At 41.3% G+C, this 25,075-nt stretch overlaps 1 protein-coding gene across 4 annotated transcripts in view; it reads left to right on the forward strand.

The window, feature by feature from the left end:
• The window catches only part of aff2 (AF4/FMR2 family, member 2), a 209,306-nt gene that overhangs the window by 132,786 nt on the left and 51,445 nt on the right, over positions 1 to 25,075 (forward strand). For all 4 annotated transcript variants that reach the window (XM_080900657.1, XM_080900656.1, XM_080900658.1 and 1 more), the window contains 2 exons: positions 4,151 to 4,188; positions 23,390 to 23,507. In XM_080900657.1, coding sequence (XP_080756783.1) covers positions 4,151 to 4,188; positions 23,390 to 23,507 — 156 coding nt within the window. The remainder of the gene's footprint in view (positions 1 to 4,150; positions 4,189 to 23,389; positions 23,508 to 25,075) is intronic.

A 25,075-nucleotide genomic window follows, 5' to 3' on the forward strand; every position in this document is an offset into this window, starting at 1 on the left:
CTATCAGTTAGTGCACAGTGTTAGTGCATCAGTCAGTGATTTCATGGGGTTAATATAGTTTTTTTTTTTTGTATTAATACAGCAAATATCAAATTGGCATAAATCCAAAATCTACACAGGTCCAAATAAACTCTCACAGATTTGAAACATAATTTTTTTCACCAACAGTGATGTTGTTGCTGCAGGTTGGCAAAGCAAAATGACATAAATCCTCGTCAATCTACAACAACAAACAAGTCGCACTCATCCATTCAGACTGACTCAGGCTGATTGTTTATAAATTAGATGGTAGTTATTTTCTAACCTTTGCTAGTCTGTCTGAGAGTGATTGCAGCCAGTCTGAGTTGGACCATTATTGCTTGGAGACAGGTTGCCTCCCACCAGGTGACCTGTGGCGTCACTTTTATATCAAAGTTGCCCAGATGTTGAGGGTGTTGCACACTCAACCTCTGGGTGAATATTTCATTGTTGTAGCTACTTGCAATCAGTTGCATAAAAAAAAAGAAATATATAGAAATCGATCAGTCTGTCAGTGTAATCACCAGTTGCCAAATCATTTTTACTGTGACTGAGCCTTTACGTGAAGAAAAAGGTCTACTATGTGACAGATCCTCACACATCACCTCTTCCTATCAAAATAGTTTTAAAACACTTTGCATTGGCTTCCTATATCATCTATATTCTGGACGGATCACAGATTGTAAGAAGGGAGCTAACAAGGAAGTAAAGCATTTGCTTCTAGTACTATGAAGCAGTTTTTCTGTGAATGGCTTTCTGTTTAGCTTGGCTCTTGGCGTGCACTGCAGAATGCAAATGAGCATGCAGACTACAAAATGCACAGAAAACACTTGCTGGAAATCCAGTACACATCATAGTGATGTACTCAAGGATTTGAATGTGCACTAGGTAGGAAACATGAAACCAGAGCATCAAAGGAAATCTGATTAGCGGAGCTTTACGACAAAAAGACCCACGCTGGTGTTCGGGGTGCCGTTAAGTCTGTGTAATCGACACGTGTAGAAAATATGTTGTGTTGCACAAGTGAGCAGCTCTGACCTTTTATCTATCCAGTGGCGACATCCTATTAATCATCTAAAGCACATAGTTACAGGGTGACCTCAAATCACAGTCCTGGGTGGTTTAATTGCGAAGCAGCCTCATAAATAAAGAAAAGCTGAAAGAAGTGAACGGTGGGTGTTTATGGAGAGAACAAGGACGACGGGACAAGTGTCAGGACACCGCTTTCACTACAACTTTAATTAAAGCTCAAAATTGGGTTTTTGAAATGAATATGTTTACTTTTAGCCTTGGTAGGTTTTTTGTGCCTGTATAATCACCAGTTTTGCAACTAAATGCAATTGTTCATTTTTGGCGTAATGCTAGGTGATCTCAGAGTGCAGATCATGTCCACTGCTGTGACTTCCATCAGAGATTGGCAGACTTCCTGCAGAAGAGCAGCAGTTTAAAAAAAAAAGAAAGGACAGAGGCTACCAACGAACCTTGAAATAGAAATATCGCGTAACAACGAGTCAAAGCAAGCTAGACAGCACAAACAAATAGAAGTATAGAAAGGCATCGATCAGTGAGTTCAAAAGCCTGCCGAGTAAATGCAAAGTGTTAAAGTGACTACGTGGGCTTAAAGGCAGCTGAGTAAACAGAGTCCTTATCATGGCTAACACATCGCAAAGAAACACACTTGTTCATATGTTAGCTGTCTGTTGGACATGATTGAGATCACAGCCATCAAACCAAGCAGAAATGCTCGTGTATGTAACAGGACAGATTAAAGACTGACAATGTTCACGAACAGGAAAGTGTTCGGTGGACTTGCTGTGTCAAATCCAGCTGGCATCGGAGGGAAAGATGCTAAAATACAGTCGCTTTGTGTTCCACTTGTGAAAATCCAGCAGCTCCTGTATTTTCAGTAACGCAACCTCCTCGCAAGAGTTGCATCATAAATTCAAGAACTGAGTTCAGGTGTTAGAAATGCTTTTACAAAGTCTCTCACGTGAAAGTAAAGTGACACCGTACAAGACAAGCAAAGAATTCATTGTTCGCTTCCTGTTTAAATTGGTGTGGGGGTGTTTAAAGCCTTGTTAAGACCGTATTGCCGGCCCCGCTGTGAAACATTGAGATGTCTCGCACCCACACGAGAAAGGCGAGCGAAGAGGGGCTTTTAGAAATATAATCATATACGTCTGGAAAAGCTTTAAGGTCTGAATCGTGTTGCTTTTGGTAAAACAGCTTGTCCCTTTTTGTCGGGAACAATGCTCGCAGCCGTGTTATAACAGAGGAGATTGTGTGAATAAATGCTGGTTGGTTTGTTCTTTATTTAAATCCAAGTAAAGCCACCAGCCAGCTAAATATATTCACACATAGATCCTCTCCATGAGCCCTGCAAGCCTCCCAAAGCCAAAGATCTGAGGAGGTTTGTTGTTCTAGCCTGCAGCTCCACATCGATCTATCAGAAACTTCACTGGTCCAGTTAATCACCTTATTCCTAGAGAGAGAGAGAGTGGGGGGGGAACAACAACAAGCCGGAGGGAAGAAAAGGTCCTGTTTTTGTTTGAGTAATTCATTTTAATTGTTGGGTTACAGTGCTTGAAGAAAAATTAATGGCTGATATTTGCAGGAATTGAGTTTACTGTTTTTGTTTTGTCGCTCTAATTGATGTAGCCATGCGCAAAAATGACTGGGAGGCGTCAGAGGGAGGAAGAGAGGACGGGGGAGAAGGTGGAGGCTAGGAAAAGGCTTCACTGACATGCTTAATCACCCCCCACCCCAATCCCCCCTCCCCCTTGTTCTTTTTGCTGAAAGGAGGAAAAGTATGAATAGAAATAAAGCAGAAGCTCGGAGTGAAGAGAGAGGGCAGGGAGGAAGCGCGGAGGAGGGGGCGTAAAGGAAGAAAGTCGACTTTACTGTCATTTTAATGACAGTAAAGTCGACTTATAGAGGAGAGCTGATCGAGGGAAGGTGAGGCTAAGAAAGTGAAAAGATAGTTTGTGTTTTCTGGAAAATAATTAAGAAAAGCAACACACACACATGGTTACACTGTCGTTCAGTACAGAGGGGTCGTATCACGAACTCATCTACACTGAGTGCAGCAGCTGGAAAGGACGACTGTAATCTCAACTTTTCTCAAACTAGAATTTCAAATTTAATCTTAAAATACTCTGTCATACATTTGACCTTTGACCTCTGAACAATAATGCTCTATGTCGCTATTTAAAAGCATCGAATAGCATCGCCGTTGTTTGTATTGAAAACGTACAGACCAATAGGAAACAACATAGGGAGAGTCTTTGTTGTGTATGTTACAGGTTCTAATCATTCCCGACTAACTTTTTGTTGGAAAATCAAATAAACTTGTGATCAACAACTTTTTTCCATGATGTTTATTATTAAATGTTTAAACAAATTTTTACTAAACTATGAAAAAGCTATGCAGTTAAACTATGCAACATATGTTTTATATCTACAAAAATAATCCTGTGCCAAGCCAGCACGCTCTCTGAGCAGCATTTACTTTTAAGGGAATGGTAAGACATCTGTAGTGCAGTATAACACGTGCATTTAAAGTATTTAAAAAGAACAAAGAAAGCGAAACAAAATAAGATACCATTGCCTTAAAAGTAAATGCTGCCCTGAGAGCGAGCTGGGCTGTGTCGTATTTTTTTGTGGGTTTTTTGTGCTCAATAAATGTAACGAATATTACCACACTGTTCCTGATGTTTGTTAAAAGATGTTTTAGAGATACATAGTTACACAGACTGTGACGATTTGGGTTGATTTTATTTCTCTTTTTTGACACAGTGTCTAGTATCATTTAATCCAACCAAATGAGCGCATTGATCAATTTATCAGCGCTGTCTGGAATTGATTTGAATCGAACCATTAGGTGATCGATAGAGGCACGTCGCTCCTCGCTCGTCCTTGTGGAATAACTGCATCCGTCACACTCGGGAGTTTTAAAAAATGAACAAGCTTTCATTTGTTTCTTAATAAGAACATTAATCAGATGGCGAGTAAAGTCAGTGACGTTTATCACACGTCGTATTGTGTTCTCACCATCATCACTGTCTCGATAGTTAAACATAATCTATGAACATGACTTCTGATTTTTTCTTTTTGTTGTTTCTTTTTGCGACAGGTGTCCGACAAGCCTAAAGCCAGAGCCGCAGCCCTGAGGTAAGACAAATAACCAAACGCTGCACTCTGCAGCCTCGTTTTTATCCTCACAGAAAATAGCACTCACAATAGAGCTGGCGTGCAAGCTGCTCTTCCACCGAGAGCAACCTGGGCTAAGTAAGACCGCAGTCAGATGTCGTGTATTACTTGTTGTTTTGGCAGAGAGAAATAAGGCAGATCCACATATGGCCTGCATTAAGTCAAGTAGCCGGGGCATCATGCTTCTATATGGTGTGGCAGCCAGCGAGTCTTTGGCAGAGGGTGTGAGGTTAATGGAGTGTGTGACTTTCAATATCAGCCAAACAACAAGCTATAAATAACTGTTCTTGCCCTGAAACAGGCAATTGAGGTAGCTGTGGTCAGTGTTTCTCTTTCTGTACTTGTTTTTGAAAGCACGGTTTAGGAGTGCAGAGCCGGCTCACACAACCCTCAGCGTCTAACACGTCTCGCTTCAGTAAATATCCAACGTTTTAGCGGGACGTTGTTTGATTTTTAGGGGTTTTTTGCTATATGAAGTTAATCGCAAATGCAGCCGCTATTAAGTCTTCTGCAGGTGTTGCGCCTCTAATTCACCGAAACATCTGCGGCGACAGGCGGCCTGCACGCTTCAGCTCTAACATTCAGATTTAGGCAGCAGACTCGCTATTTGTATCGCAGGGAGACTTTGCAGGGGCTCTGCGTGTAGACTGTGGCTCTGAGGAGGAAACATAAAACCCTGCGTACATGCATGCATGCGTTATGTTTGAAGGTCAGCGAGTAACATTTCCTCAGGCTCTTTTTTAATAAATGTGGTCTCGTTACAGCTTAACACACATTTAACATTTAGATGCTTCTGTTGTTCGTTCGAGTGTAGGGCACCTTGTTATCGATGCTTTTTGAGTTTCCAGCGTTTCCTTTTTTGTTTATTATCCTGGGTTATGGGATGTAATGCATTGTGCATTAGCGTAATCTTATTTCTGCCAGTTGTTACTGTAGATCAAGCATCAGTAATAATCGTCCTGCGGTATGTTGTAGTAAATGAACAGCTTATTCTTGATTCAGCTGGTTAAGTGGCACATGTACAAATGATTTAAGACCTGCATAATTAATGAACACGTTGTTCCTGATTTGTTTTCTTTTCAGTTCATTATTTTTTCCCACCACATTGTTAATCATTACTCTGCAGCGAGGGACCTCCCAGCCTCAGCAGCTCTTGTCCTAAGGTTGTCATCCACTGGGGGTCGGGGTCTGGAGCATATCCCAGCAGTCTTAGGGTGAGAAGCTGGGGTCACTCTGGACAGGTTTTCTAGTCAAACAGGCAAACATTCACAATCACGGCCAATTTAGAATAGCTAGTTAACCGAACATGGATGTCTTTGGACTGTGGGAGGAAAAGATTCTTCTGTTGTGAGGTGAAAGAGCTAACCACTGCACCGCTGTGGCTCCGTTACCTCTGAGTGTATCAGAGTTTGGATACTTTCCTCCCATATAATAGGTTGTTAGTGTCACAGTCACACCATGGAAAACTGTGGTTGTATGATCAAATTATTGTGGCCATATGCAATGTACTCGTGATCTACTTGCATCTTGTAATGGTGGCTTTGAAGACCAGGTCTGCACTAGTCCACTGTTATCAGATTGACACTGGATGGGGTTAAATTAACAATTACATGCGACCTGTGTCTGTTAATTTGGTGATTAGCTGTAAGAAATTGGTAAAAATGTCAAATCTGTATGCATAAATTCACATTAAAGAGAAACTCAGCTGGTTACATTCAGTTTCCAACCAGCCTCGTAGATTTGAAACAGAAACTCCTCCATAAATAGTGACATAGTTGCTGCAGGATGGCAGTTTAACTGCAGAGTGACACGGCTGCTTCATATACGAATATAACCAAAGTACTACGAGTCGGCAACCAGCTGAGTTGTATCGCTTACTGCGAAAAGACACCGTAGACAAGTTGCATTTATTGCATTCATAGTGCAACAAACTGGGATAGCATTTATAAATTAGACAGAAATGATTAGCAAATCTTTGCCAGTCTGTCTGAGAATGATGAGTCCATTGCAGTCGAAACAGGTCGCCTCTCGCCACCTGTGTACTGGACTAACCGTCTAAAGTTCTCACCCACAGACTGAGGCTAGGGGTGTTGCATGTTCAGGGCAGCCATGAATTTTTCCAAGATGCACCGATGTTCCTGTACTGTTTTTACCCCAGTGTGACTGAGCAATTATGGAAGCAGTTGATTATAAAACATAGTTTTATTATAACAGCTGCAACCATCTATGGCTTGTATAATAACGGGAGCAAAGGAGAAGGTGAGAGATGATGCTGCCGAGCGATGCTCCACCATGGCAGGATGTTGGGGTGGATGGATGGGTCCAAAAACAATCTCTTGAAGACTGTCAGTGTTTTCAGTTTCCATTTCCGTTTTCATAGTTGAAGCCGTTTATTGGCCAGCAGTCATAAAGAGCATTGTGATATCAGAAGTACAGGTTTAGGGCTGATTAAACAAATGTTTTAGTCGCCGATGATGAGTCTAGCTTTCTCCAGAGGACTGCATATTTGTTGGTGTTGGGTTTTTTTTGTAATAATTAATGAATTCATTATTTTTTTGTAGTCTGTCATGTCTGGCAGCTTTTGCAATCAGAATTATGATCTCCACTGTTGTGCCAAACATATTTGCTTTTCCAAGACAAGCTCGGTAAGATCACCTGGTTCATCTTTTTTAATGTATTTAATTGTGCTTCTCTTGTTGCCACTAATTGCATTCTTCACTAAGCATACAGGGAGTGCAGAATTATTTGGCAAGTTGTATTTTTGAGGAATAATTTTATTATTGAACAACAACCATGTTCTCAATGAACCCAAAAAACTCATTAATATCAAAGCTGAATGTTTTTGGAAGTAGTTTTTAGTTTTAGCTATTTTAGGGGGATATCTGTGTGTGCAGGTGACTATTACTGTGCATAATTATTAGGCAACTTAACAAAAAACAAATATATACCCATTTCAATTATTTATTTTTACCAGTAAAACCAACATAACATCTCCACATTCACAAATATACATTTCTGACATTCAAAAACAAAACAAAAACAAATCAGCGACCAATATAGCCACCTTTCTTTGCAAGGACACTCAAAAGCCTGCCATCCATGGATTCTGTCAGTGTTTTGATCTGTTCACCATCAACATTGCGTGCAGCAGCAACCACAGCCTCCCAGACACTGTTCAGAGAGGTGTACTGTTTTCCCTCCTTGTAAATCTCACATTTGATGATGGACCACAGGTTCTCAATGGGGTTCAGATCAGGTGAACAAGGAGGCCATGTCATTAGTTTTCTTCTTTTATACCCTTTCTTGCCAGCCACGCTGTGGAGTACTTGGACGCGTGTGATGGAGCATCGTCCTGCATGAAAATCATGTTTTTCTTGAAGGATGCAGACTTCTTCCTGTACCACTGCTTGAAGAAGGTGTCTTCCAGAAACTGGCAGTAGGACTGGGAGTTGAGCTTGACTCCATCCTCAACTCGAAAAGCCCCCACAAGCTCATCTTTGATGATACCAGCCCAAACCAGTACTCCACCTCCACCTTGCTGGCGTCTGAGTCGGACTGGAGCTCTCTGCCCTTTACCAATCCAGCCACGGGCCCATCCATCTGGCCCATCAAGACTCACTCTCATTTCATCAGTCCATAAAACCTTAGAAAAATCTGTCTTGAGATATTTCTTGGCCCAGTCTTGACGTTTCAGCTTGTGTGTCTTGTTCAGTGGTGGTCGTCTTTCAGCCTTTCTTACCTTGGCCATGTCATGAGTATTGCACACCTTGTGCTTTTGGGCACTCCAGTGATGTTGCAGCTCTGAAATATGGCCAAACTGGTGGCAAGTGGCATCTTGGCAGCTGCACGCTTGACTTTTCTCAGTTCATGGGCAGTTATTTTGCGCCTTGGTTTTTCCACACGCTTCTTGCGACCCTGTTGACTATTTTGAATGAAACGCTTGATTTTTCGATGATCACGCTTCAGAAGCTTTGCAATTTTGAGACTGCTGCATCCCTCTGCAAGATATCTCACTATTTTTGACTTTTCTGAGCCTGTCAAGTCCTTCTTTTGACCCATTTTGCCAAAGGAAAGGACGTTGCCTAATAATTATGCACACCTGATATAGGGTGTTGATGTCATTAGACCACACCCCTTCTCATTACAGAGATGCACATCACCTAATATGCTTAATTGGTAGTTGGCTTTCGAGCCTATACAGCTTGGAGTAAGACAACATGCATGAAGAGGATGATGTGGACAAAATACTCATTTGCCTAATAATTCTGCACTCCCTGTATATCTAATTGGCAGAGACACTGCGGATGTAACATTGTCATCAGTGATAAGTTTTCTGAAGGTGTTAAAGCCCATTTTCATTATTTTAAGACATGTTTCCATTTATCTTCCAGGGCTGTGTGGGCTCCCCGGTTTGTCTTCTTGCTAAGTGTTAACATCTTTGGGGAACATATCACCTACTTAATCATTAGAATAAAAAACAATGTTAGATGCATTTTTAACATCACAGAACATTGGAAAGAATCCATGTAAACAGCTGATTTTGGCACCGGGATCAATTTTTCATAAGTTCATCTTTTACTTGCAATGTGTTGTGAAGCCCAGACTGGTGCATTAGGATATAAGAATCTTTTATAAATGAGGCTCGTTGTGTTCACAATCTGAGGGCATTAGTATTCAAGTCTGGAGTGTGACTGTGTGTGTGTGTGTGTGTGTGTGTGTGTGTGTGTGTGTGTGTGTGTGTGTGTGTGTGTGTGTGTGTGTGTGTGTGTGTGTGTGTGGTGTTCAGTAGATTGGGCTGCAGAGTGAATGGGCTCATTAGCGGTAGCAGAGTAACACATGGCCTGGGGCACACACAGACACACACTCTCTTTCTCTTTTGTCTTTTGCTTTGCTGTCTGTCTCTCTCTCACACACACACACACACACACACACACACACACACACACACACACACACACACACACACACACACACACACACACACAGATATCTGTGGGGATGCTGGGACTAGAGATGCTGTGAGCGATCCACTGGCTATATCCCCCCGTGGAAAGCAACACTCGCTGTCTCACCCACACTCCTCACACCATCCATACAGACACGCATATTTTTTTAGTCCTTGCTCTAACAGCGTTACCCACATACCAATCGTTATTGTGCCACACACACAACCACCCACCTTAAACATCCCACCACAGTGTATATTAGAGTGTATCATTCTTTTATTACTTCTCTGTAATCTTCACAATCTCTGCTAGCTGCTTCTGTTTTGTGCGTTATATCCCGTTCACATCTTTCATCACACTGGTGAGGAAAATCGCCTCCAGTGATATGAACTGGTCTTTTTTTTTGTGATTATTTTAATAGTAATAGCGTTCGAGTAGTTCTGGGTGGGTAGTCCTAGTGTTATTTTAGTTAGCGGTGTGAATGGTGTTGAATGGGTTTTACTGAGAGCTCTTTGATGTACAGGTCCTCTGTATTCATAACTGGGGACAGCAATAACTCGAAAGCATTCAGACACGGGCAAATCAATATGCTGATATAGTAAAGCTCAACAATGATGGATGTGCTTGCATGAGCAGTAATGAAAACAGGCTGCTCGTTCAGGCTGTCGGGTCAGGAAGTTTAGCAGAATGCTTTGACACAGAAGAAGAACCTACTTTTAGTTCATGGGAAAGTTATTATTATTTAATGAGACCTTATTTCTCGAATAGCAGCTTTTCTTTCACTTGTTGTATCCTAAAGGTGTTCAGATTATATAGAAAGTCAGGATGGGGACAGACGTTAACCACGGGCGGTATATTTATGTAAATGTAGGACCGCTTAAAAACGAATGATGTGAGCAAGAAATAATTATGGGAAATATTAACCAAATGAGAGAAGAATCCAAACGAAACACCTGAACACTTGAGACATGCAGACACATGGGAAGGTTAACAACATCAACATGGGACAACGGGAAACTGACACAATATATACACATGAGGACAGACATGGTAACACATGGGGAACGCAGCAGGAATGAATTAGACGTGTCGAGACAGGGATAGGAAAACTGAACACACTGAACACAGGACGAGACGCTGTCAAAATAAAACAGGAAGTACAACACTGAGACCGTGACGAAGATGTAGGAACTTGTGACACGTAGGGCGAGAGTTGTTACACTCTAGCCGGTCGCCGAGCTGTTAATAAGTCCCCTGAAAACATTGTAGAGCTCGTCAGTCGAACGAGCTCATTAAGGGTGTCCTGCAGATATATTAACACAGACGCTGCATCGCTCGCTGTTTGTCATCGTGGCGATGCTTGAACACAGCCACCATGTTGCTCACCAGCAGGCCGGCCTCTAGGGAGGCAGAGGTCTATACACTATCATAACTCATAATATCATTATAATCAAGTTTGATTTGTTACAAAGCCTACAACTATATGTATAATACATATGTGGATGCTTATGTAGCTACAACTCAAGTATATGTTTCAGTTAATTGTAGTAAAAGAGAATCCAGCACCCAGATAATTTAGGAGTATTTAACATAATAAGACGTTCAGCTACAGGGCCAATTAACCGTGGCACTTTCAGTGAAACATTACTTTAAAAAATTTACATAAAGCAGCATTAGCTGAGTTTAAAAGAAAGACTTAGTGCTTATTGTGATATATCAAATGAAACACACAGAAGAGGTTATTAAAAAGGCTGTAAAACCACTTGCACAGTCACATGCTCATATATTAATTTGTGTGCTGAAATAGATCATCTCAAAGTTAAGACTAGTGACTGAAGTTAGTGGGAGTAAAGAAATACCTCGACTGATGTGACAGGTTATACACTCACCAGCCACTTTGTTAGACACACCTGTTGAACTAAGATATCTACGTGATTACCTTAACTGTACTTTAAGTAGTCGTGTTTCATTTCTGTTGTAATGTAACCAGACGTGAACGCACTGACGTTGGTGATAAATAATGCAATCATGTTGGCAAGTTAAACAGACAGGTTAAGCAGTATCATGCAGCTTGGCGCAAGTTCAAATGTAAAAACACCTTTTCAAACAGTGTCACCCCTGCTGCTGCCAGGGAACATTATGCTACATATGTAGAAATGGAAACCTATTATAGCCTTCCCCACAGTAGCGCCCGGGGCAAACACACTCTCACACAAGCCACAAATACACAGATGCACATGCACGTATCGCTGAATCCTGGAGGCCGAGAGAAGCAACGTGAAGGTGAAAACAAAAGGTTTTCTTCTGCAGATTTTAGTTTTCATGCAGCCGTGCTTAGTAAATGCTTAATAAATGCTGTATCTGATTTTCTTTGGTTGAGTTATATTGTTAGAATTTATTGATTTACTCACCCGACTAATAATCTTCTTACCAACAAGGAATTTGTATTTCCAGTAATTATTGATAGATGTGTATACTGGTGTCCCACAACAAAGTAACAGCAACAATTTCATAAATCATGTCAAATTTTCACTTTCTATCCTACAAAGACATGCGTTAGGTAAACAAGCACACATGCTGGAGCGTGCACACACGCGTGATTGAGAGGGAGATGGAGAGAGATTATAAAGCCAGCTGTGCGGCAGGAAGCTCTGCCAAGTGAAGGGCAGAACCAGCGAGCTGAAGGCAGATGATAAGATGACAGATGAACTGAGCCCAGATGGCCTCCACATCTTCACTTCACAGTCCCATAATGCTGTTGTAATTGTGCATATTTTCACTCCCTTCTCCGGTTATTTGAAGAACCTGTAGTTACCTGTTCAGCATGATCACTTTTCCTGCAGCCTCTGTTGCGTCGTGTCTCCGCTGGCAGCAGTTTATCTGAGCGGTGGCCTGTCTGGCTCAAAGCCATGCGCTCTCTTGTCTAAAGAGCCTGATCAATTCAGTTTAACAGCAAAGGCAAATGGAACATGAAAAAACAATATCAGCAGCTGTCTATTGTCTCTTGATTGTCCTCCTTGCGTTTAATACCTGCTGGTTAATTAATGGTGACCAAGTCCAGAGTGAACAGTACAGTGTAAAGCTGATGGACCCTGGAGAAAGACCAGAAAACAAAACCTTTCTGAAAATCTGATGTAAATATCACTATATACGATGAAAGTATAACTTAACCATATACAGGATTAACTATAGTTTTTACAGGGCTTTGTGCAGTCATGTGAAAAACTAAGTGCACCTTTACCGTTTCCAAAGGTATTACCTTGTTACCGTCTTAACTAGGGATGGGTACCGGTATCTGGTGCCATGATGGCACCGGTTCCGACATAAACGGTAGTAACCAGACCGAAAAGCAGCGCACATTTCGGTGCTTTATTTTGTTGCTTTTTTTTCCCTGAGCTGTGATACACTTTAGATTCTAGCCAATCATTTTATGTTTCCGAGGATAGTAGGCGGGTCCAGGTACGTACGTTCTTTTAGAGCAGAGCTACAGATTAAAAATGCCCAAGGCAAAGCGGTCAAAAGTCTGGCTGTACTTCACAGCAAAAGATGCAAACTCAGCAGCCTGCAACAAGTGCTTTAAGCTGATACTGTGATACTGTGCAAAGGAGGTAACACCTCGAATCCAATGAAACACCTGGCGACGCATAGCGTTTTTTTTAAAAGCCGAGAAATGCGCCGTATTTGATAGCTTGCTGTGAGACCTCACACCGAGCACATCTACTGCGGGTGGGTTGCCTGTTATGCAACATCCCCCAAAAACACGAAGAGGAGAGTCCTGGCCCCTAGCCCTGCCAGTGTAGCAGAAATGATGATGGATGATGATGCAGCAGCAGCCGTTCTTCTCTGCGTGAGTAGCTTAATGTTGTTCGTGTGTAATTTACGTTGAGTAGGCTAACCACGTTATTACATTAATGCATGTAAGGTGAACTAGCAAACATCATCATAGCTACATGCGGCTGTCTTCTTGTTTGATGGCAGATACTCCCTTCACCCTGGCCAAAAAGGCTAAAATGACCAAAGAAAAAGTGGAAAACAGTTAAACATGAGAGGTTTTTGGACAAAGTTTGTGTTTTTTCCATTGTTTAAGCACTGCTTCCAGCCAAGAGTGATGCCATATATGTCCTATAGCTGCAGAAAAGGCTAACATTGTTATATTTTTACAAAAAACAGCTGAACATGAGAGGTTTTTGGACCAATTTTGTGTTTTCTTTAAGCACCGGTTCGAGCACCGTTTAAGCACCGGCACCGTTTCAAAAGTACCGGTTTGGCACCGGTATCGGATAAAACCTAAACGATACCCATCCCTAGTCTTAACTTCTATGGAAGCTGTAAGGGTCGACTTTGTTTTCCATAGGACCGCACATCTATTCAGTTAAAGCACAGAATCAAACAACAGTTGCCTCCAGCTGCTTTATATTGATACAATAATAGAGAAAACCCCAGGAATTAGTGATAGTGGGAAGGAAGAACTCCCTTTTTGTCAGGAAGAAAATTTCAGCTGAACCAGGGTCAGGGAGGGGCATTACAGACAGCGTGCAGAGTTTGATATAGATATAGACTTTCAGCCTGTTCTCACAACAATATAGTGACGATTTGTCACGTCCGGAGGCGTTCCTGAGGAACGCGAAAGGTGACCTTCAGCATTCATATGCTACGTGCTGGGTTGTGGATGAAATCCAGCAAAAATGATGCTCCTGCGGTCATACACGTTCCAGCCATGTATCCCTAACCCTCTAACCTTATCCCTAACCTTAACCAGCACTCTAATGACGTTAGATAGTGTTTTCCAAAGCAAATTAAGTAAAACGAACGTACATGTGTAGATTTATTCCAAACTCATGTTTCCTCATTTTCCGATCTGGTAATATAGGGACGTGCTGGGTGCCCGGAAGCGTAATATACTGACGTTTTGTCACCTGGTGTAAAATGTTACGCTTTGGGAGTGAGAACATGTCACTATTTTAACTAAAGTATTCTTAATTTAAGCACAAATCAACCTGAATGCAAAAGTAATCTTAAGCTTGTTTTTGAAAGGGGCTGCTTCAAATCATGGTGAGTCATAAAGCAATTAAACAAAACCTGAGGTTGAACTATAATAACAATCATACATGTCTAGTCAGATTTAGCTAAAAAACAGTATAGTTCAAGTTTAGGAGGAGACAATGACTTAAGTTTTTTAAAAAGGCCCTTTCACAGTGTACACACCTCCTCATGCACTCAGACTACCAGATGTGTGTGGCTGTGTAAACACACTCTGTAACCACTGCTGTGTTTTTGTGGTCAAGCTGGACCCACAAACAATGAGGCATCATGACACTAAAAGACAGATATTCTGTACTTGAGTAGAAATACAGATACTAGTGTTAAAAATACTCCAGTAAAAGTTGAAGTACTCATTCAACTTCTTTACTCCAGTAAAAGTGAAAAAGTACCGGCTCTGAAATGTACTCAGAGTAAAAAAGTAAAAGTAGCTGATTTTCTATCACCTATTTTTATGCAAAGCAGGCTGAACCTTGTGCTGCATTCATTTAACAATAAAATAAAATTAGTAGATGGGAATAATAAAGTTACTCAGCTGGAATCAGGAAAGAGAAAAAGAAGGAAAAAAACATGTTTATTTTCTGAGGGTGACTTTGCCTCGAAATAGAAAACATGTGTAGGGAAGAGGTTCAAGTAGATTCAGCAGGTGGAGGAATCCTAGAAATCAGTAGTAGTGGCTCATTGTGTGGGAAAGAATCACAGCTCATGATCATTTCTGTTCAGAGCTCCAGCAGATTTTTATAGCTCAGGCTGTGATCAGCTGACCTGCTGCTGCTCTGAGGTTTACTGCTCTTTGTGGATTTACCTGATTTTAACAGAAGTTTCATGAGCTGATTTTCATCCTCGACACTGACACTACACGGTCTATGCTGGCTTTGTGTTAGACAGTATGAAGTTGGTATGAAGGTAGAATTCGGTCAGTGGATCTCAGCATCCTCAGCTTAAAATCATATGAATCTCTGCTCCCCTCGATGTAACCAAACTCTGCCCATGAAACCACGGCCGCTGTGCACCAGTCACACTGTTCTTTACTTTAAATCCATCACAGTGCAGCAAACTAACCTGTTTGTCCTGCACTGAACTGCAGAGGATTTTCATGCAACCTTAAATAACAACCTCAGTTTGGTTTGTAGCACATTTCACAATATGAAAAAAACCCATAATGCCACATGTACTTTACATTTCCAGTTCATCAAACAGCGTCCTTACTATTAAATCTACCCTCTGTTCTTCCTCTCCTGCCTTTCTTATCTTTCTCCATCTCTGAGTGAAGTCAGCTCTCTTCCTTTTCTGTGAAATACAGCAGCTGGACCTTCAGTTGTTTGTTGAACTGATAGAAAGGTTACATTTGAAATCACCTGACACTTAAAAAAATGTAACTCCCTTTCTGCTCGCTCGTCTTCTGTATGGATAGAGGCTAAAGTACCGCAACTTACAGACACCTGCAGTTTTTCGGGTGTTGTGCCAAGAAATTAATAAATAAAAACACCCAATTTAACCCCTTCAACTATGCCACACAGGGTTTTGGGGTTTGTTCGTTTTTTGCATCTTTCATGTCTTTTTGTGCCACATCTCCTGGTAATAAATGCATTTCATGTGTTTCAGTTTGGGCTCAAATCACTTTGATGTTTGAAACCCGCCGTGATGTGAAATAAAAACCCCTCAAAGCGTTAAACCAAAAGTAACGAGCCTGTTTTGAAAATGTAAGGAGTACAAAGTACAGACATTTGTTTGAACATTCAGGGAGTAAAAGTAAAAAAACTACTCAGGTAAAGTACAGAACTGAAAGCTCTACTTCAGTACAGTTACTTTGTTACCTCCCGACTCTGCTGAAGGACCAGCATTATGTGCAGCGTTGCAGCTTGCTGTAGCACAGGACTGTGACCCACACACACATTTTCCACACGTCTCACTGGTATGATGAAGAAAACAAAACCTCCAAAAACCAGGAATTACTTCTACCGAGCTCTCCCCCTTGACCCTGTTGATAGTTCCAACCACGAATACTTTGTTGAGTCACTATTTAAAAGGCTGCAGCCTTTAAATATGTGGGTGTCGTGTGGATCTTGTGAGGCCCACTGGACATATCAAACCAACGGATCACTTTGTCAAGGCTGTAAGGCTTTCATTTCCCCTGTTGTGCCTGTGATTTTATCACACAAATAAACAGACACCGAAGCTTCTGCTGGAGCCTGAAGATCTGACAAAGGCTATTTTGTAAGTCTTATCTGTGTTACTTATGCAACGTTGACACAGGAATACACAGGAAAAAACCCAGAGCGAAGCCTCTTTGTCCTAAATAAGCAAACAGGTTTGATGCTTACGACATAAACAAGGACAGAAACACTAATTGGAAGCACTGAAGAGGAAATTGTCTTTCGGGTAGTTTGTATACAGGAAACATATGTCCTGTCACTTCCTTTATATACAGCCTTATAACACAGACTGAGCTGAGTGATTATAAATACATGAACGAGGTAATATAAGATATTATGGGAGACAGGATATCAACAATAGGGATTTAATAATGAAATAAGAGCTAATATCTCAAGCTCACTCAGAGATAAGTGACATATGTTTCACCGTTTCTAACTGACAACAAGGGGAATGTGTTTGGAAAAACTAGTAACTCAGTGTCCATCAAGTCATCGGCTCAGACACACTAATGCACTCCTAGATGAAGTTTGTATGTCTTAACTTGAGCTAAACATCTGAGGCATGTACACGAGACGTCCACTTAAAAGCTGCTCCGTCAGTCTGCACCAGCTGGCGCCGCATTTTAATTTGGCAACAACGGCGGCATTAATTTATTTCTGACGGCTTGATGGCTGATTCCTGAGGAAAGAGGAGGAAAGCAAGCCAGATGTAATGCTTTCACACGCATACTCATCTCCTTTCATCTCCTTCCTTCAACACATACTGTTTATGTTGCCAGAATAAAATAGGCTAGAGAGCACTCAACTGAAAATCCCATTGAGAGTAAAAGACGCTCACCCTCCTCCTTTAACTTCACTCGGCGCTCTTTAAACAAAAACGAAACACATCAGAGCGGGAAACGTAAACTCGTGTCGGGCAGTTTTTGTCTTTTGACGAATGACGAGCTGAAACAAAAAAGCCTCCCATCGGATGCATTAAATGCCCTTTGCACCGTTTGCCCATAATGTTTCTATTGTGGTGTGAAAAAAGACATTTTATGTTGCAAACGTCTGATAGCAACACAATGAATAATTTAAAAAACTAACATCACCCAGGTCCACTTAAACAGTTCTGCAGAGGGAGCCCGGCACTCGTACAAGTCTTTCCAGCACTAATGACAAACAAGTGCAGCCTACTTCGATGCAGCAGATGCTCAGCTGATGTTTGTTCTCACCTTGATTTCTTGCCAGATGTCTTATCGGCACTGTGGGCTAGCTGCCCACCGAGGAGAGTTAGAAAGTAGACACTCATTAAATAAGACGGTGCTTTATATGAAAGCAAGCTCCAGTTTTTCCTGGAGCAACAACAGAAGCAGATTGAAGAAAAAAAAGCAGATTAAGAAAAAACTGCTGACCAAAAGACTTCTGCCTGCCATCAGGGTCACGTCAAGTCCAGTGTCATATTTTGGGATATTTGGGGGTGAACTTTGAACTTTGCCAGATCTTTTTGCACAGTAGTGGACAATCAGTTTGCTTTTGGACCTTTATGTAAACTAAATGATAACTACTTAATAATTCTCTTGAAGAGATGCATCAGGTAACGTCCTCTTGTAGCACTGATTTAAGCCTTATTTGTCCAAAAGTTATTCATTTGTTAGATGGAAAAGAAAGAGTGGCATACTGTAGTCGCGCCACAGTCTGGGTCTTTTGGACTTGAATCAATAATATTAATGAGCCTCCTCTGCAAGAGAGATCTGCTGCTGACTCAAGCACACTTGGTTCTCTTTGGTTACACATCAAAAGATCTTTAAAGGCAGTAAGGGACATAAAAACGTCGGCTTAGACTGAAGTCCAGGTTATGTCTGCTGTTACCATCTGTCTGGCATCTCAACTCATTTCTTCATTAATCTGAGCATAAGCAGGATCGTCACTAAAAAACCTGACAGTCCTTGTTTTCAGTTTCATGCTGAAACAATCCAGAAATGCAGTTTCTCAGTTAATGTTCACAACATTCGTCACATTGCCTCCCATTTCCTTATCAGGTAGCTGACGGACACAACACTCACCACTCCAACATAAACACATACTAGACTTTAAACAGTGATATTGGGCCAAGCTGTATAACATCTCAGATTCTGACTAAAGAGAACTGAAGGAGCAACAAGTGTTTAAAAGATCATTGTCTGAGGATATAATCCATTATTTGTTTTAATCAGATTGACAGTGAACAGTAAAAAGCAGTATTAAGAAACTAGAAACAGAAGTTATTTTTCATAGGTACTGCAAATATGAAAAATAAATTAGTGGGGAAAAGCACTACAACTGTAGTCTGGAAACATTAATATAATTATAATCATTGTAAAAAATAAAGCTGACTACTGATTTCACCTACCGTGGATTATTTTTAGAACATAACTCTCGCGATAAACGAGGGGGCGCTGTATATCAAAGTAGCGGGTAAGGCCTAGCAGACTCAATCCGGTCCACTCGCCTGTGCCGAGACACCGATCAGCTAGCGCTGACTCAGTTATCATGTTGAGTAGCCCTTCTCATTGTTGTCATGAACTGGATATCGTCTTTGTCCTGCCTTCCTCAAGAATCAAGTAAAAATAAAAAAATAAAAGTCGCATTAATATTTTACTTAAATCTGTTAAATAATCAGAACTATGACTCAGAATTCTTGAATGAAGTTTCCCTCGTTCTGCTCGATGTGTTCAGATGACATATATTCACTATATCAGCTTTAGGGCGTCAGCATGTCAGTTTGTTTGTAGTGTATCATGGCGCCTCCCAGGGGTTAACAGAAGATGAATTAATACATCCGCTTCTCATCTGGATGCATTTGGCCTCATCAATAAATTTCCCCCAGGCATAGGAAAGGTTACCTAATGACATTTAAGCAGCACTGACATTAAGCAGTATATACATAACCATCACAGCACATGAAGAAAATCAAAGTCCCCTGTTACAGGAAAAAAAGAGAGAGAGAAATAATTGGGAATCATATCACTGACTCATTTCCTGTGTTACTGTGATGCTGATTCACCAGCCAGGCAAAGAAAACCAACACACATACATGAAGCTTTCCTGCGTTTCTTAAAAATACTTTCCGAGGGTGCCTTCGTATGTCTTCCAAACACACAACTGGCAGAGACTGCACGATGTAGGGTATGCATAGGGGCGCACACAAACATGTATACGAGGGTTTAACACAGTGCTTTGCCAATATTGTTTCAACCGGTTTGCTATTTATTAATTTAATTTAATTGAAACTGAAAGAGAGGGAAGACAGAGAATAGATGAGTAATGATAGAAGAAAAACAGGACAGAGACTGCATTCATACAGTCTCTGTCACTGTGTGTGTGTGTGTGTGTGTGTGTGTGTGTGTGTTGCCCGAGGAACAGTTGATGGATTTGCTGCTTGACTGCTCACACAGATTGGTGCCTGCTGTGATGGCAGCCTTGAACTGAAATTACGTGCACACTCTCACATACACAAAGGGAACTACACATAATTGCAAAAAAACTGTGTGCGCGCACGAGTGTATTTGTGTGTATTCTTAAGTTGGGACGAGCGGGCGTGTTGCCTCCAGGAGGCCATTTAAAGCTCTGTGGAAGGATGGATGAACACAAGGCCAGCCGAAGCACCAGAGAAGATGAGACAGGTTCAAAATGCTGTGTTTATGCATTGATTAGTAGCTAGGCTTTTTTTTACCCACTGATAGGTGCGTAATTTTTTAGCAAATCAGTCATAAAGCAGTCGACTCCTCTGATTATTATCTTTTGTTCAAAAAAGTGTGTGAAATGTTTTTGAAGTGAAGAGAAAACAGGGATTAGTTTAAACGTCCTGAAGGATCTCAGAGCCGCTTCCTGAGCTCAGTTTTCCAGTTACTCTGATGATAGGCTGAGATCATAGTTCATCCAGGTCTTGTTAACTCCTCCCTGATGACACAAATGAGAGGTGGACAAATAGTTTGGTCTTGAAAGTTGTGAAGATTTGTGTTTTGTTCCCATGTTTGGGCTAAACAGGGATAGCAGGGAGAAAGAACGTTCAACGACACCATCTATTAATCCACCAATAACGACGGAGCCTGAGAAAAGATTCTGTCTTACACAAAAACTACTTTACCTCACACTCATTTCTCCCCAGTTCCATCAGGATATATGAGTTTTTATTAAATGCCACATACGATCATTAGCTGACATCAGGTGTTTGAACCAGGTAGCTGTGAATTCCCTATGGAGACGCTGAGGACAATAAATTGTATGTAAAAGTAGCTATATTGGACATATATGTTCAATTAAATTAAAGTGTGTCAATAATCTGTATATGTATGTCTCTTTATGTGATTCTTATTTCCTTCTGTGGCTCTTAGTGTGATTTAATTTGACACCCTTGATTAAAGAATGAAACACATTGGTTAAAAACTGAATGACCATTGAATGAATGGGATCATCTCTAGTGGAAAGTTACTGAGACAGTGTTGTTTAGACTAGAATGAGAGAACTTCTATAATAAAACTGTTAGGGGCACACCACCATTTTGAGATCCACGGCAGCGTGTCATGCAGGACGCATCTCCCTTTTAGAAGTAATAAAGTGTTAAATGGTCTACTGAGCAGTGTTTTGTCTTCCATCGGATGCCTCTGAGAAATCCAAAGAACTCGGTGAAGTGTTGATATTTACAATTGGGGGCTCGTCCGGGATTCCAATAGGAGGCTGAGGAAGATAGATTGGGCGATCTGGACACAAAAGAAGGTGTTGATATTTACACCTTCTTTTGTGTCTTTTTCTTCATTTTGAGTATAAAGCGATGAAATTAAATTGTCATACGTTGTACTTGGGTAGGGGTTGTGGTGACACGGAGATTTATTTATTCATTTTAAAAATGGAGGCAAGCCCAGAATTTGTAATAAAACACTGATAATGTAGCGATATTGCAGATTATTTGAATGTTGCATACATACACACACAAAGGCAAATATAAACTGGAAAAAGGGATAAAATGTAAATCATTCAAATTTCCCGCCAAAACTGCTGGTAAGTTATCATAGCCATCATTTGGAGTAGATGTCCCCAAGCCCCACGGCACGGACCGTGGTCGTTTGGGCCACAAGACTTGAGGCTCGGGTGTGAACTTTATGGGTTTTATTGGTTTTTATCGTTAACCCGGTTTCCCTGGGTCTTTTCCCGTGTGTTATGAATAAATCTTTTTTTTGGTACCAGTACTGGTTTTATTTTGTTGTATTTATCCGCAACACCTTAAAGGTCGGTGTGTGAAAATATTGTCGGACATAAACCGGTCTGTGGCGCAAAAAAGGTTGGGGGGCCGCTGCTTTAGCATCAGGGATTTTGGGACAAGACCCTCAAAGTCAAACTTTTCTCAAACCTGAGGTAAGAATACCACTGATTGATGAATTAAATGGCTATCCAGGCAATCGAAACATGGAAAGTCAACTACCTCTGCTTTTATTTAAATGAGAACCGTTGTTGGGTGCTGATTAAGCTCACATCCCACGAGGCCAGAGAGCAGCGGTCCGGGTTATAGTCTAACCCAGCGGTCCCCAACCCCCGGGCATCGGACCGGTACCGGTCCGTGAGTCGTTTGGTACCGGGCCGCGAGAGTTGAGGCTCAGGTGTGAAATGTATGGTTTTCAGGGTTTTTATCGGTTTTCAGCGTTATTTTGTTATCGTTTTTATCGTTAACTCGGTTTTCCTGGGTCTTTTCATGTGTGTTATGAATAACTCTTCTATTTTTCAGTACCGGTACTAGTTTTATTTTGTTGTATTTTTCCGCGACACCTTAAAGTCCGGTCCGTGAAAATATTGTCGGGCATAAACAGGTCCGTGGTGCAAAAAAGGTTGGGGACCGCTGGTCTAACCCACAGGCCTTTGCTACATGTCTTCCCCCTCTCTCTCCCCTCTTTGCTGTCTCTATCCAAAAAAAGCAAAATGCCAATAAATAATATAAAATAAAATAAAAACATCCAACAGAACACCCCTGTTAGACTAATGAACAAACCATTTGCTTTTCGAGGTAAAATGCATTTTTCTTCCTCTTTATTTTACATGAATATCGCACATATTCAAAATATAAATAATAGTCATCTAGAACCCCGCTCATCGCTTTAACGCAACAAACACGTTGGCTCATCTCATTCGAACCAGACTGATAGAGAGCTACAGTCTTGACACTAAAGCCAGAGAAGCAGTACAAGCAAGAGTGAAAGTCACGACCCAGCAGGTACTTTAAACAGCCCTGACACTGATTGAGACTAAGTGGCAGGATGAGTCAGTAAACACTGTAGGGCTTCATCCAGTAGCAGTGAACAAAGGATGTTTGCACCCACACATGTCGTGCATAAATTAAAGTATATTTATATAAGAAGGGCACTTCTGATACGTTTTTAATGTGCTTGTTCAAATTCATGTCCACTTAAGGGCAATTTACTTCCTGAGTTTGAAAGTTGGATTTAAACAGACAAAAAGATTTGAGTTCAAGCCAGCAGAGAGGTGACTTTGGTGATAGAGTCCTCTTGGCTGTGCAACATTTGAAATCAATAAAAGACATAATTGACTTGAGCTGGCGAATGAGAGGTCATGCCAGAATTTTAAAGTCTTTTATAGTGGATGTCATGTTGTTTAGAGAGAAAGGAAGAGGACATGCAGATGTTTAAGCCATGATTCTTTAAAAAGATCATTTCCTGTCCTAAATTTATGGATGATTGAAGATTAAGTATCATCTGGATAAAGACCATCTAATGTTCTGAAAGTGTAAACCTTTGTTTCTGACAGGCAGTGCTGACAGTCATAACAAAAGCAAAAAGCAAAGCAGCGAGTGGACATCCGTGTCATCCCGCAAAGTGTGAAACTTTGTGCTGAAACTTTTTGGTGTAACCTCATTAGCGGTGACAGTGTCCGTCGCTGTGCTTTCTCAGCATCCAGTGAAACTGATTTTGTTTTGTTCCATTGTGACATGTTGATCCCCCACACACACACACACCCCATCTACCCCCCATTCTGTCTGTCTTTCTTTTTTAGTGGTGCATCAGGGAGCAGCAGTGAATCAGAAAGCAGCTCAGAGTCTGACACCGACGAGTCTGAGAGCAGCTCCAGTGACAGCGAGTATAATCAGGCCTCCCGCACAAACACTCCAGAGGTAGGATGACAACTCGATCTGTGTGTGTGTGTGTGTGTGTGTGTGTGTGTGTGTGTGTGTGTGTGTGTGTGTGTGTGTGTGTGTGTGTGTGTGTGTGTGTGCTTGTGTGTATTTATGCAGATTTCCTGGTAACTGTGTGCACACAGTGGGTACCAACTGGGTAAACACACAATTTATTGGGAGAAAATGCTAACCATTGTTAAAATGGTTAAATACAAATAAGTAAATATTATATTCCCTTATGTTTAATGTATTGTAAAATAAATGAAGAGTCATGAAAGGTGATCCTTTTTCTCAGCTGTTAGATCTCATTTAGCCAGTTTTTTTCTGTATCACATGCAGTAATGTGTTAAAGTCTTGAGCCACCCTTCGATTCTTTAGATTTTTCTAGGAATGGTCCTGGGATTTATTGAAACATGCAAAAATAAATGGAAATACAGTACCTAAGGCAAAAGCAGAGTTTGTAGTTCTAATAGGTTAAAAAAGTCTGTAAGTCAGTTAGGGATGGGTATCGTTTAGGTTTTATCCGATACCGGTGCCAAATCGGTACTTTTGAAACGGTGCCGGTGCTCAAACGGTGCTCAAACCGGTGCTTAAAGAATGGAGAACACAAAATTGGTCCAAAAACCTCTCATGTTCAGCTGTTTTTTGTAAAAATATAACAATGTTAGCCTTTTCTGCAGCTATGGGGCATATATGGTATCACTCTTGGCTGGAAGCAGTGCTTAAACAATGGAAAAAACACAAACTTTGTCCTAAACCTCTCATGTTTAACTGTTTTCCACTTTTTCTTTGGTCATTTTAGCCTTTTTAGCCAGGGTGAAGGGAGCATCTGCCATCAAACAAGAAGACAGCAGCATGTAGCTATGATGATGTTTGCTAGTTCACCTTACATGCATTAATGTAATAACGTGGTTAGCCTACTCACGCAGAGAAGAACGGCTGCTGCTGCCATCATCATCCGTCATCATTTCTGCTACACTGGCAGGGCTAGGGGCCAGGACTCTCCTCTTAGTGTTTTTGGGGGATGTTGCATAACAGGCAACCCACCCGCAGTAGACGTGCTCGGTGTGAGGTCTCGCAGCAAGCTATCAAATACGGCGCATTTCTGGGCTTTTAAAAAAAACGCTATGCGTCGCCAGGTGTTTCATCGGATTTGAGGTGTTACCTCCTTTGACAGTATCACAGTATCAGCTTAAAGCACTTGTTGCAGGCTGCTGAGTTTGCATCTTTTGCTATGAAGTACAGCCAGACTTTTAACCGCTTCGCCTTGGGCATTTTTAATCTGTAGCTCTGCTTTAACAGAACGTACGTACGTACCTGGCCCCGCCTACTATCCTCGGAAACATAAAATGATTGGCTAGAATCTAAAGTGTATCACAGCTCAGGAAAAAAAAGCACCGAAATAAAGCACCGAAATGTGCGCTGCTTTTCGGTCTGGTTACTACCGTTTATGTCAGAACCGGTGCCATCATGGCACCGGACACCGGTACCCATCCCTAAAGTCAGTTGATATGAGCGCCAACCGACCTCACAAATCACATGATAGGCTAGGTTTCACAATGAGT

This window comes from Rhamphochromis sp. 'chilingali' (assembly GCF_963969265.1).
Source record: "Rhamphochromis sp. 'chilingali' genome assembly, chromosome: 13".
In the NCBI taxonomy this organism is placed as follows: Eukaryota; Metazoa; Chordata; class Actinopteri; order Cichliformes; family Cichlidae; genus Rhamphochromis; species Rhamphochromis sp. 'chilingali'.